We start from the raw sequence: 12,195 nt of genomic DNA on the forward strand, positions 1-12,195 counted from the left end.
GTGGTTTATATAGATAAAAAATATTTGGACCTATAGTTTAATTTTTAATGATAAGAACCTAAATGTTAAACCGATCAAATTTATAGCTTAGATCCACCTTTTCGTAATAGTGCACCTATCATCTCAAAATCCCGAATACGCATCTGATTAAGCATATAAAGTCATACAGGTAGAAAGATCCATCATATCATTTACTAAAGCTATGCTTCACACGACAACATTTGTGAACAAATTAAAATTTTAGAATTTTTCGATTGCGTAGAGTAAAATTATTTTTGTAGAACTTTATTAAATGGAGACAATATTTAAACCAAAACCTCAAATGATCATAATTGCGCTAATCTCCCAATTTGAACATGTTAAAGATAGATAGAATCAATAAATAAATTACGAGGAACTTTGATTTATACCTTTTTATAAATTTGTTTTGGTTGTAAGAACCTTAAAAAATAATTTTTTTTATTTAATTTATAAGCATTCATAAGGATCATTTATGGAAATTTTAATTTAAATTGCAACAAAATAGGTTGAAAAAACGGGTCACAAACGAACCAATATGTTACAAACGGGTTTGGTCCGGTTAGGTTCATTTCATTGTTAAGAGTCAAAACGGTCGATTCCCGTCTTCCTCAGTCTCCACTCTCCCCCATCGCAGTTGATGAATCTGCTTGGAGGATTCTCACACTCCGAATTGAAACTCTCCCCTTGAATTGCCGATTCATTTCCCCAGAAGATCTGTAGGCTTCAGTCATGTTGCGTCCTCACTTGGCTTGCTCCTTCTCTTTACTGTTCCTCTTCATTTTGGTAAACATATCCTTGTAATCTTGAATTGTCAAACAGTCATTTTTCTTTTCATGTTATAAGAACTGAATAATTTTGTTTCTCCTTAAATGGGTTTACATCGAATCTGCTCATGATACTTAATTTTTAGCTCGCCCAAATGTGCTTTCCTGATTCTAATTATGCTACGACTTTGATAACCTTATCAGCGAATTGAATGGAATTGAATGTTTGGATGAGATGTTCTTTGATTATTTGATTATGGGTTTTTGTTCTAAATTTGTTTAAACTCCGAAGAATGTTTATGTGAGATACCTGTGAATGGAAATGTTTGTATGCCCTTGTTTTACATGATCATATTATGAGTAAAATCTCTGTGAGTGAATGAACTCCCAATGGTTCTAGAAGCTCCTCCACTTGTTGCAAAACAGGTATGATGGGGAAAGTTCAGTTGAAAGGGTGAATATATATATATATATACACACACACATAGGGTGGTTAACTTTGCTTGCCAAGGCTTAGTAGATAAGAAGAAATCACCTAATGTTTTTGTGTTTTGCCTCCTACTAATTTGAACCCTAAGACCTCATGGTTCACCTCCCACTTCATTGAACAGTAGGTCATGCCCACACCCTCGGGTGCTTTGAGAGGGTGAATAGTAAATTGATATTCTAATGTCACACTTCATCCTTGATTCTTTAGGTTACAAGTGAATAAAATGATTTCCTATTCAGACTATTATATTTTTTTTTTCTTTTTGAGATAAGGGTTTGATTTTACGGAACCATATTTAGGATTACGAGCTTATTGGTTCCAGGAGCATTCATTGTGTGTTAATTTGAGACACTAGTATTGCATTTCCGTGGACCTTAGTTTGTCTAAATTGTGAACGTCTTTATTGTATAATGATTTTTCTTTTTTTTTTTCTTTTTGTTTCTTTGTTTTATCTCGCCATGTAGCCTAGTCACACTGTCACAGTATATTTACATAACACCTTACTCGTGGTACGGATGGTTGTGGGAGGAGAATATTGACAAGCTTAAAAAAATTGGCACTTTCTTGGGAATTGTAGAATCAATAGCTTTTGATTAAATTATTTCCTTTATTTTTCTTTTTGTGTTCATTACTCTGGGAAGTATTTTTAGACTTCTGTGCTAGTTCGTGTCAACTTTGCACTAATGATTTTCTCAAAGCCATTTACTCCCACTTGAAGCCAAGAGAAACTATAGAAAGGGTACTGATTATTGCAATAATATTTGGCAGTTGCTGTGTCATAGTTCACTTGGTTCTACGGGTGGAAATCGTAAAACAGGGAAGTCATCAGTATTTTCGTTATTTAACCTTAAAGATAGAAGCAAGTTCTGGAGCGAGTCTGTTATCCATGGTGGTGGTAAGTTCTTGAAATGCATGTTTTTTTGTATACATGGTTGTAAAGATGACTTTTACTTGCTCGACTTCCATTAAGGTTATTCTGTATGGGTACAGATTTCGATGATCTGGAAGCATCTAAACCGGAAAAAATGAGTGTTCTCAATTACACCCAGGCAGGTACTTGTGTTTCTCCAAAATTTTCACTTTCTTCTGTCCTTTGACAAGGATTAAATTTCACTTTCTTTTATATTTGCCTTTGATGTGTATTATACTCCCTTCTCAATTTTCTATATTAGTGCTTCATAAGATTAATCTTTTTTTAACTTAAGTACTCGATACAATGAAACAACCTTTTTTCATGCATTTACTTTCTATTTATCTATTAAAGCTTCTAGTGTTCTAGAAGATGTAACTAGTTTGTACATCACATTGAAACACTTGTGTAATGGATAGAATTAGGGACTCTTATCGTGGGGATTTGCCCATGAACTACCCTTTTCTTTGTAATGACGGTGGTGTCCGGGCCAACTTGTGCGCACCTCGACTACTCCATTGGGTATCCATGAACTATCCTTTTTTTAGAAAGTCAAATACAAATTTGCATTCTGGTTGTCGATATATGTTTCCTTATATATCTTAGTAGAATCTTTGTGCTTTTCATTCATCTCATGTATTCCTCTTTTGACATGTTCATTATGCAACTTTGAATGAAAATGCGGTAGGAGATTTTAAAATAACCGCGTCTCCGTTATTCCTTGAAGCTCAAATATTAGGTGGGAGGGCTCAGGATATTGAAATCTGAGTGTCAAGCACCACAAAGCCTCAACCCCAAGCTACTTTGAGTCAGCTATTTGATTTATCATGGGTCATATCGCTCCATTTAAGCTCATCAAATTAATATTATACTAAATAAAAATAAAAATTAAAGTGCTAGATGGTCTCTATATTCTTACTAGCATATATATATATATCTATATCTATATATCTATCTGGCATGACTCAAAGACTTCATAGGACCTACAGTAAATGTACTAATGTGACTAAAACATATTTTTAATTGTTTGGTATCGCATATCTATATCTTTTACTTCCATTGTACCCTATTTTATGTTGGGTCTGCATGGATTCCAAGAGATTGTAGGTCTTTCAAGATTACTTCCTTCCCTGCGATTTTAGATCTATCTTGTTTCTAATTAACACCTTTACTTACCACGGTTTCACACTTGCGGATGGATGCATTTGCAGTTCGATGTGTGACATGATTATTTATCTATGATGTCCCATAATGTGTGAGCTTGTTATTTTGGGGGACCAAGATAGTGGCGATACTCTCCTTGGGGATGATGCTTGAATCCATGACCTTAGCTTGTCCCTTAAATCTTAATGTTATATTGAAGAATATGAGCATTCATCTTGAAACCCTTGGGGGTTGTTTTTTGGTTTAGAGTTTAGACACAAGTTATGCAAGAATTGTTGTATATATATTAATAATGCATGGATGATTTCTTATTGGGTGTTTGTTTCATCGTATTAAAAATTGGATATACAGTGGCACTTTTAGTCTGCGCTGGTGAATGGAAGCCCCCCTATCAAGTGTATGATTTAAAACTGTACAAGGGCTTGGCATATAGGGTTTGAGGATACCCTCGAGGGGTAGTGTTGCCATTTTGAATGTTTTATCCATGTATAACTAATCATAGTGTTGCTTATACCACATGGGTTCTACAGAGAGACTCCTTCTCTCTAAAAGCAAGAAAGATCAACTACGAGGAGGTGTTGTCTTCCACACCTTTGACTCTGGATAGGGGTTGCTGAAGGCTAAAAGGGTGATCTTGAAGCTAGGGTTAGGTTATCGATGGGCCTGATCTCGAAGAGAAAACTTTTCTTGCTTTGTGTTTAGTGGGAAGATCCGTAAGGGGGACTTTGCCAAACCTGATAGCTTCTTGTGTTGCAAAGGTTTGGGCTGTGAAGTTATGGATTAAGGTAACTTCCATGGCAGAGTCTGTGTTCCTGTGCAGGTTTTTATGTGAGCAAGAGGCCCGTTGTGTTTTTCGAGAAGGTGGGAGGTGGATGGACGACAATTTCCATAAGTGGACTGAGGATATAATGTTGGAGTTGAAAATAAGAAGTGAAGAGTCTAAAGTAGTTGTTGTCACGTTCACTTCTACGAACGGTTATTCTAGGAGAAAGTGTAGTTGTGGCTAAATTTAGGAGTGGTGGTGGTGGATTTCAATCAAATTGGAGGGGGTAATAGTGTTTGGTTAGAGAGGGCTATTGAGGAGGAGGTGCATGTGGCGGTAGAATGTTGTGCGGGTGACAAGGCAACAAGTCTAGATGGCTTCATGTTGGCTTTCTTTTAGCATTGTTGGAGCATGGTAAAAGCTAATGTTTTGAGCATATTGATGAGTTTCTAGCGGGGTGAATTTGAAAAAGCTTAAATGCTTCTTTCATTGTTATTATTCCTAAGGAGGGGCCACTAGCGTCGGGGAATACAAACCTATTAGGTCTAGTGGGAAGCATTCATAAGATCTTTTCTAAGGTGCTTTCTAGTTCTAGTAGTCTTAAGAGAGTATTGGATGAGATGTCATCCAAAAAAAGAGAGTATTGGATGAGACTGTGTCCTCTTCGCAAAATGCTTTTAGTGAAGGAAGACAAATTCTTGATGCAACTTTGGTTGCTATTGAAGTGGTAGATTCGAGGAAGAAACAGGGTGTGCCATGTGTCTTGTGCAAGTTAGATCTCGATAAAGCTTATTGCCATGTGAAATGAAATTTCCTTGACTTTATGATGCTGAAGATAGCTTGGGGAGAAATGGAGGAAGTGGATCAATTTTTGTATCTCTTCAGTGAGATACTCAATATTGGTGAATGGAAATCCTTGCGGTTTCTTTGGTAGTTTGAAGGATTTGAGGTTGGGAGATTGTTTATCACCCATGCCTTTTATCTAGGTTATGGAGGCTTTGAGTAGGATGATGGACAGGGATGTTTTTAGGTGGTCTTATCAAGAGTCTCAAGGTTGTGGTTGGCCGTTGGTGGTAGTGGGACCTTGTCAGTTTCCCATCTTTTATTTGCAGTTGATATTTTATGTTATGTGTTTTGCAGACGGGATTCAGTTGGATTACCTTGGACAAGTGTTGACTTGGTTCTAGGGCTCAAAATTAATCTACGAAAATGGGAGATCTTTCCCATTGGTGCAATAGACAACATTGATGTGCTCACTCAACTTTTGCACTGCAGGGTAGGGGTTCTCCCTACAAACCTTGGATTACTTCTAGGTGCATCGATTGGAATCCATTTATCCAGAGGGTAGTGAAGATGCTATTAGGGTGGCAGAAGAGATATTTGTCCAAAGGAGGAAAATATAAATGCTTATCAAGAGCACTTTATCCAACATTCCTACTTATTGCATGTCATTGTTCAATGCACCTATCATTATCATAGGGAAGTTAGAAGGTTGCAACAAAAATTTCTTTGGGATGCGGCAGATGGGGCTAAGAAGTTTCACTTAGTTTGTTGGGAGACAATGACAACACCAAAATGATGAGGAGGGCTTAGGGTTAAAGACTTGAAGATTTTCAACAAGCCACTTTTGGGCAAGTGGTTGTGGAGATTTGGGGTGGAGGGAGAAGCTTTAGGGAGAGGTGGTAGCAGATAAATATGGAGTACTGGAATGGGGAATTGGGAGGAGGAGTGGCGGGTGGTGGAGAACAAATGTGGTTACTATGACTTTTGGGTGTGGTGTGGAGGAATATTTTGAAGGGGTGGACAACCTTTAATGAAAACATTGCTTTTATGGTATGGGTTGGGAATAGAGTTGGTTTTCGGGGGCAAAAGTGGTGTGGTGCTAAAAGATGATTTCCCGGTGTTGTATAAGGTCTCTTGACAAAGGGAATTGTTTGTCCAGCAAGTTAGGGGGACAAAAGGGGATTTTGGGATTTGAGGTTTAGGAGGAATTTCCAGAATTGGGAGGTGAACGAGCTTAAGAGATTGCTAGATTTCCCTGTGTTGTATAAGGCTTCTTGCCAAAGGGAGATGTTTGTCCAGCAAGTTAGGGGGACAAAAAGGGATTTTGGGATTTGAGGTTTAGGAGGAATTTCCAGAATTGGGAGGTGAATTCAGAGATTGCAAGCTTTCACAAGCAATGTGAGCCCATCAATAGACCCGATGCTTTGAGTTGGAAGTTGAGAAATAACAAAGTGTTCTCTGTCAAGTCTATCTATGAGAAACTTTTGGTTAGGGTGAATGTTAGTTTCTCTTATGATTTGGTTTGGATACCTAAGGTGTCGAGGAAGGTGTGCTTCACATGGTTGGCTACTAAGGGGTGATATTGACGATGGAGAATTGTAGGAAAAGAAAGGTTGTTTGCATGAGATGATGTTTCCTATGTAAGGAGGCAGGCAAGGACGTGGATCAAATTATGTTACATTAAGGTTGTTTGCATGAGATGATGTTTCCTATGTAAGGAGGTAGGTGAGGACGTGGATCATATTATGTTGCATTACAAACTAGCCACGAGGTTATGGTGGGATATGTTGGTTTGGTAATTCTTGGGTTATACCAAAATCCGTGTAGCTTTGAATGTTACTCCTCTTGCTTTTTCGTGGGTCATTTGGAAGGAGAGGCGTAGAAGAGCTTAAGAAGGTGTGGAAATGAGCTTTGCTCAGTTGAGAAGTAGTCCCTGATCCCTTATTTAGTTTTGGTGCACCCATGAAGTTCCTGTTTGTATAGAGGTTTGGGTGTCTTTTGGAATGGGGTGAGCCATATATTGTAGGTCTCTCCTTTTTTTGTATACCTCTTGTATACGGCCATAATGACCTTGTTATTATCAATGAAATCTTTTACTTGATTAAAAAAAATAAAAAATAATACAGGAAATATTGTATAAGCTATACATATATTAATCATACTGGACCAAACATTGGATAAACAATGCATATACCATGATTATTCTGTCCAATACATCTAATGAAATGTGACCAAAGACAATAGGTGGAGTGACTCAAGGTTTTATAAAGCCCATTTGGATTCTTTTGCGCTACCCATTTGAAATAACTGTGTGAGTCAAATAAGTCTCCAATGAGCGATCATATTGTTGTATATTCCTAAAAGCCTTAAAGAACTATATGTTTGATGTGCTCTTGAATATAACTATTAATACGTTCTATGATCGAATAGAGGGGGAGTATATCTTTTAATAAGTGGAGTAAAATAAAATATTGTTCTCTTGTACTGCAGGTAATATAGCAAATTATTTGAAGCTTCTGGAAGTTGATTCCATGTACCTTCCAGTACCTGTGAATTTCATTTTTATTGGATTTGAAGGGAAGGGTAATCAAGGTATGTATTATTCCTTTACTTTACCTTCTATAAAAAGGTATCTTAATTGTCCCTCCACAATTGAAGATGACTGTTCTCTTTGTTATATTTCTACATTGTAAATATTGACTATATTATTCTTTACTACTGCGATGTGGTTTCTGCTCAGAATTTAAGCTACAGCCACTGGAACTAGAGCGCTGGTTTACAAAGATTGATCACATCCTTGAACATACAAGGATTCCTCAAGTGGGAGAAGTTTTGACACCATTTTACAAAACTAGCATTGACAGAGAGCAGCGTCACCATCTGCCTCTAATCAGCCACATAAACTACAAGTACTTTTTGTTTCCCTTCCCCGAAACAACCATACAATCTGCGTGAGTAAAATAGTTAATGCACTATAGACTGATCTGATAAGGTATTCAAATCTTTGTGCAGTTTCTCTGTTCATGCCATTCAAATGGGTGAAAAGGTCACATCCATCTTTGAGCGTGCCATTAATGTCTTTGGCCGCAAGGATGATATGTCTGATAACAGGTACTTGAAATCCTCTCTAATATTAGAGATTTTATGTTTTTGTCTGAGTAACTTTCTGTGACTCAGTTATTATTTCTTAGCTGTGTTTCTTCGGTTCCTCTATATAAATGTGTGTTTTCAGGGATGATGGAACTGTTCTATGGCAAGTTGATGTGGATATGATCGATGTTCTCTATACCAGTCTTGTGGAGTATTTACAACTGGAGGATGCCTATAACATCTTCGTTTTAAATCCCAAGCGCAATGGGAAAAAAGTCAAATATGGATACAGGTTTTTCTTGTGAAAATTGAACTTTTTATACTACTTTTACATGTGTGTTGCACTAATGCACTGAGAATCAGAAATAAAGGTGCATATTGCCTCCTCTTTGCTCACTACAGCAGAGGGATAACAGAGGATCAGGGAAATCTGAAGAGATTTGTGCAAGTTAAACCGGTATAGTCTTCCCAATAGCAAATATGGATGCAAAGTAGTTAAGAAGGCTTCAGTTATTAAATTATATAAAGATGATTAGAAGTCCATATTCTACTATCGGAAGCAGCCACTCTACTTTCCCCCGACTCCACTTGTGAGATAACACTGGGCATTATGTTGTATTTAACTATCAGAAGAATGTGTTGGAATTTAATAAAGTAGGACAAGTCTATTTAGGGATGGCAATGGGGCAGGTAGGGGCGGGTTGAGCTTAACCCGCAAAATTTCTAACCCGCCTCTTCCCGCTCCACGTAGTGTTTTTCTATAATCTCAATCCGCCCCGCCCCACTCTGCATAAACCCGCTCCACCGCGCCCCTGTACCTATAAATTTCAATAAAAAGATCCTTTATCACCATTTGAAACCCGCAAATCCGCCTAGAAAAATTATTCAACCCGACCCATACCCGCATAGCCTAACAACCACCCCACCCCGTATAGCTTAAAACCCACCCCGCCCCATTTCCATCTTTTAGTGACAGTCTATTAATTTTTTGAAGTTGTAGCAACAAGGGTAAAATGATCAAGCATTGATTACTACAGTAACACCATGCACACATGCATGTATGTGCAATATATGTATTTGCTAGATGATTTGTGCATGTAGATTAGGTTTGACAATTGAATTAATATCAGATAATGGTCAACATTGTGCTCTTGTGTAAGTTTATCTTTCTTGACCTAGAGCTTACGTTTTTGAGGTGTGGAATAATTTGCTCTTGCATGACAAGTATTTTCATGCTGAAGGCTGAAGCCTTGTGTTACATGATGCTCTATTTATTAGGGTTGACAACTCTTCTTTTGCGGTGTGAGGTGCATGGTTGACCTATTTACTTCTATAATTTTAAATATTGAGTCATCAAAGTTGTTGTCAATGCTGAATCACTTAGTGTTCCACCTCTTAGATGTAAGTAAACCTATACTAAGTTGCCATACTCACTTGTTCAGAAACATCTACTTGATTTAATTGATTGCATTGGCGTTAAAGTATGCACATATTTCATTTTGTTCAAGTTTTTTGTAGTGTAAAAGGTTGCACTTTTACATGGTTTCATGTGAAATATTCTATTTTTGGAAGATAGACAGTATTTTGATGTTGTTGAAACTAAAAATTATCACTCAATCGAAAAAGCAAGTTGAAGTGGAAATTTTCTTTTGTAGAACTTAAACAAATAGTTATCCCCAATAAGTACTCCCTTTCAATTTGTTTGTCTTTTTTTTTAAATTTATGACAAGGGAAACCCGCAGCCGCTACCCTTTGGGTGCGCACAGGGTAAAACCCCCGCTCCTATGCAATAGCTTGCAAACCACATAGGAGAGGTAACCCGCACTAGGCAAGCCTGGTGTGACGAGCTCGACTCAGAAGGCAAACCCCTTGCTTTCACTGGCAAGGGGTTTCAAACTTGAGACTTCCAACATGGAAGTCCCAAGCTCAAACCACTGGGCCACCCCGAAGGGTATTTGTTTGTCTTGTTTGACTTGACACAAAGTTTAAGAAGGTAAATAAGACTTTTGAATCTTGTGGCCTTAAATTAAAGATATGTAGAATGTACCAAAATGCCCTTTAATATCGCGGTCATGCCAGGTGGAAAGTTGAAATTAAAGAACCGCCGAAAAAGGGAAGAGACATTCTTTTTGAATGGACAAAAAAGGAAAGTAGAACAAACAAATTAAAATGGAGGGAGTAATAGATATGATCCCATAAAAGGTAAAATTAAAAATAAATGAAAATCACTTATATTTAGTAGCTCACATATACATACAGATACATTCTCCCTTTGCTCCAAAAATTATGGCTTGCTTCTATCATAGAAACTAAGATTAAGATGTTTAAACAGATTGTATTGAGCTAGATAAGTATTTTTAAGAGAACCTTTCAAAGAAAAAAGATAAATGTTTTAAGAAATGTGAATAACAGGAGTAGTTAATGAGTAATATGCAGCAAGTAAAACTATTGTATTCTAACTTTGTGTTTTTGGTGTAATCAGATTTACTCTAATGACACTGTCTCTATCATTGATGCTTTACTCTCATTGTAGGGATAGGACAGTGCCTTTAGAGTTCATTATGTAAATATGGTTTTCAATACAACCCATGTACTGATTACAGCAATAGAAACAGTTACCAATCTCAAAAAAACAAAAAATGAGTAGATGAGACTTATTTTTTTTGATGAAGTAATGTGTTCCATTAAAAAGCATCAAGGAGATGCAAAGTTACAAGGGGCAATTACAAGTAACAGAATGACAAAAAGGAGTATTTAGCTCAGTTCAGCCCCCATACAAGGTGTTAATCTAAACGTAGGGTGCTAACACAGTCTAGAAAATGTCCAGCACAAAGAACTGGGGTCAACTTTGACCTATAAAAAAGGTCAAGCAAAACATTTAGCTTTAAGAGAGTGATTTGGAGTTGAGATGCCATCAAAACATCTCTTGTTCCTTTCTGTCCACAAACACCAAAAGATAGTAGCAGGAACCATCAACCAGATTTTCTTGATGGCCTTATCAACTTTCCATAACCTCTAACTCAGATGTGCGGATGCCTGTCTCATGTTCATTGGCATAACCCAACTCAGGTCAAAAAGGGTGCAAAACATGTTCCAAACATCAGTAGCTACTGGACAGTGCAAAAACAAGTGATTAACAGATTTCAGATCCTTGTTACGTAGGTAGCATCTGTTGACCAGCTGAATTCCTTTCCTGTTAAGGTTGCCTAGTTTTAGACAGGCTTCATATAAGGCAATCCAGTAGATGAGACTTTTGAAGGTGCAGTGGAGTTTTTTTTAGACTTTGGAGGAGTTTCAGGGGCCATCAGAAGCAGAGGACAAATTGTATTGGAATCCAAGCAAAAATGGGACTTTCACAGTCAAGTCTGCCCATTTAGCAATCAGCAACCACGCTTATCAGATTATTGATTGGCCATGGAAGTTTATTTGGTAGTTTAATGCTCCTACAAAAGGTTCTGTGTTTCACCTGGTTGGTAGCTAGAAAGACAGTGTCGAGTCAAGAAAGGTTGAGAAGAAGAGGATTCCAGTTATGTTCCAGATGTTTGTTCTGTGAGTTTAACACAGAAACTAATAGCCATTTATTTCTAGATTGTTCTTCTACTTATCAATTGTGGCATTTGTTGGGAATCAAATGGTGTATGCCTGCTAACACTGTGGATCTTCTTAAGAGATGGAACAATTTGGGAGGTATAGTTAGACAGAAGAAATGGTGAAGATTGGTTCCTGCTTGCATATGGTGGACAGTTTGGATAGAGAGGAACTCCAGCGTTTTTGAAGATAGGGAGAGTCATATGCAGGAGATTTAGTTGAACTGTGTACTTTTGTTGCACTTTTGGTGTAAAGAGTGCTTTTTTAGAGGAAGAGGTTTCTTTAATAGATTTGATAGGGCAACTGTAATTGTTTCTAGGCTTTTGTTTGGTAGCTCTGCGCTAGTGCTTTCATTATCAATATTTCCAATTAAAAAAAAATTGACTTTTGAGTTGAACAATCTCCTGTGAAGAAATCCCTTGCCAGTGGTTTGGGCTTGGGACTTCCATGTTGGAGGTCTCAAGTTCGAAACCCCTGGCCAGTGAAAGCAAGAGGTATGCCTTATGTGTTGAGCTCGTCGCACCGGGCTTGCCTAGTACAAATTACCTCTCCTGTGTGGTTGGCGAGCTATTGCATAGGAGCAGGGGTTTTACCCTGTGCGCACCCAAAGGGTAGCGGCTGT

The 12,195-nt window shown here is 37.6% G+C and overlaps 1 protein-coding gene across 2 annotated transcripts in view; it reads left to right on the forward strand.

The window, feature by feature from the left end:
• The first annotated feature begins 576 nt into the window (after positions 1–576).
• The window catches only part of LOC125876227 (uncharacterized), a 32,946-nt gene continuing 21,327 nt past the window's right edge, over positions 577–12,195 (forward strand). The window contains exons 1-7 of one of the 2 annotated variants that reach the window (XM_049557351.1): positions 577–804; positions 2,044–2,170; positions 2,266–2,328; positions 7,386–7,487; positions 7,636–7,804; positions 7,908–8,006; positions 8,128–8,277. In XM_049557351.1, the coding sequence (XP_049413308.1) occupies positions 751–804; positions 2,044–2,170; positions 2,266–2,328; positions 7,386–7,487; positions 7,636–7,804; positions 7,908–8,006; positions 8,128–8,277 (764 nt within the window). In that variant the 5' untranslated portion in view covers positions 577–750. Of the gene's footprint in view, positions 805–2,043; positions 2,171–2,265; positions 2,329–7,385; positions 7,488–7,635; positions 7,805–7,907; positions 8,007–8,127; positions 8,278–12,195 lie in introns of those variants that run through there. The other variant, XM_049557352.1, reaches the window with a different exon arrangement.

This window comes from Solanum stenotomum, chromosome 9 (genome assembly GCF_019186545.1).
Source record: "Solanum stenotomum isolate F172 chromosome 9, ASM1918654v1, whole genome shotgun sequence".
Classification (NCBI taxonomy): domain Eukaryota; kingdom Viridiplantae; phylum Streptophyta; class Magnoliopsida; order Solanales; family Solanaceae; genus Solanum; species Solanum stenotomum.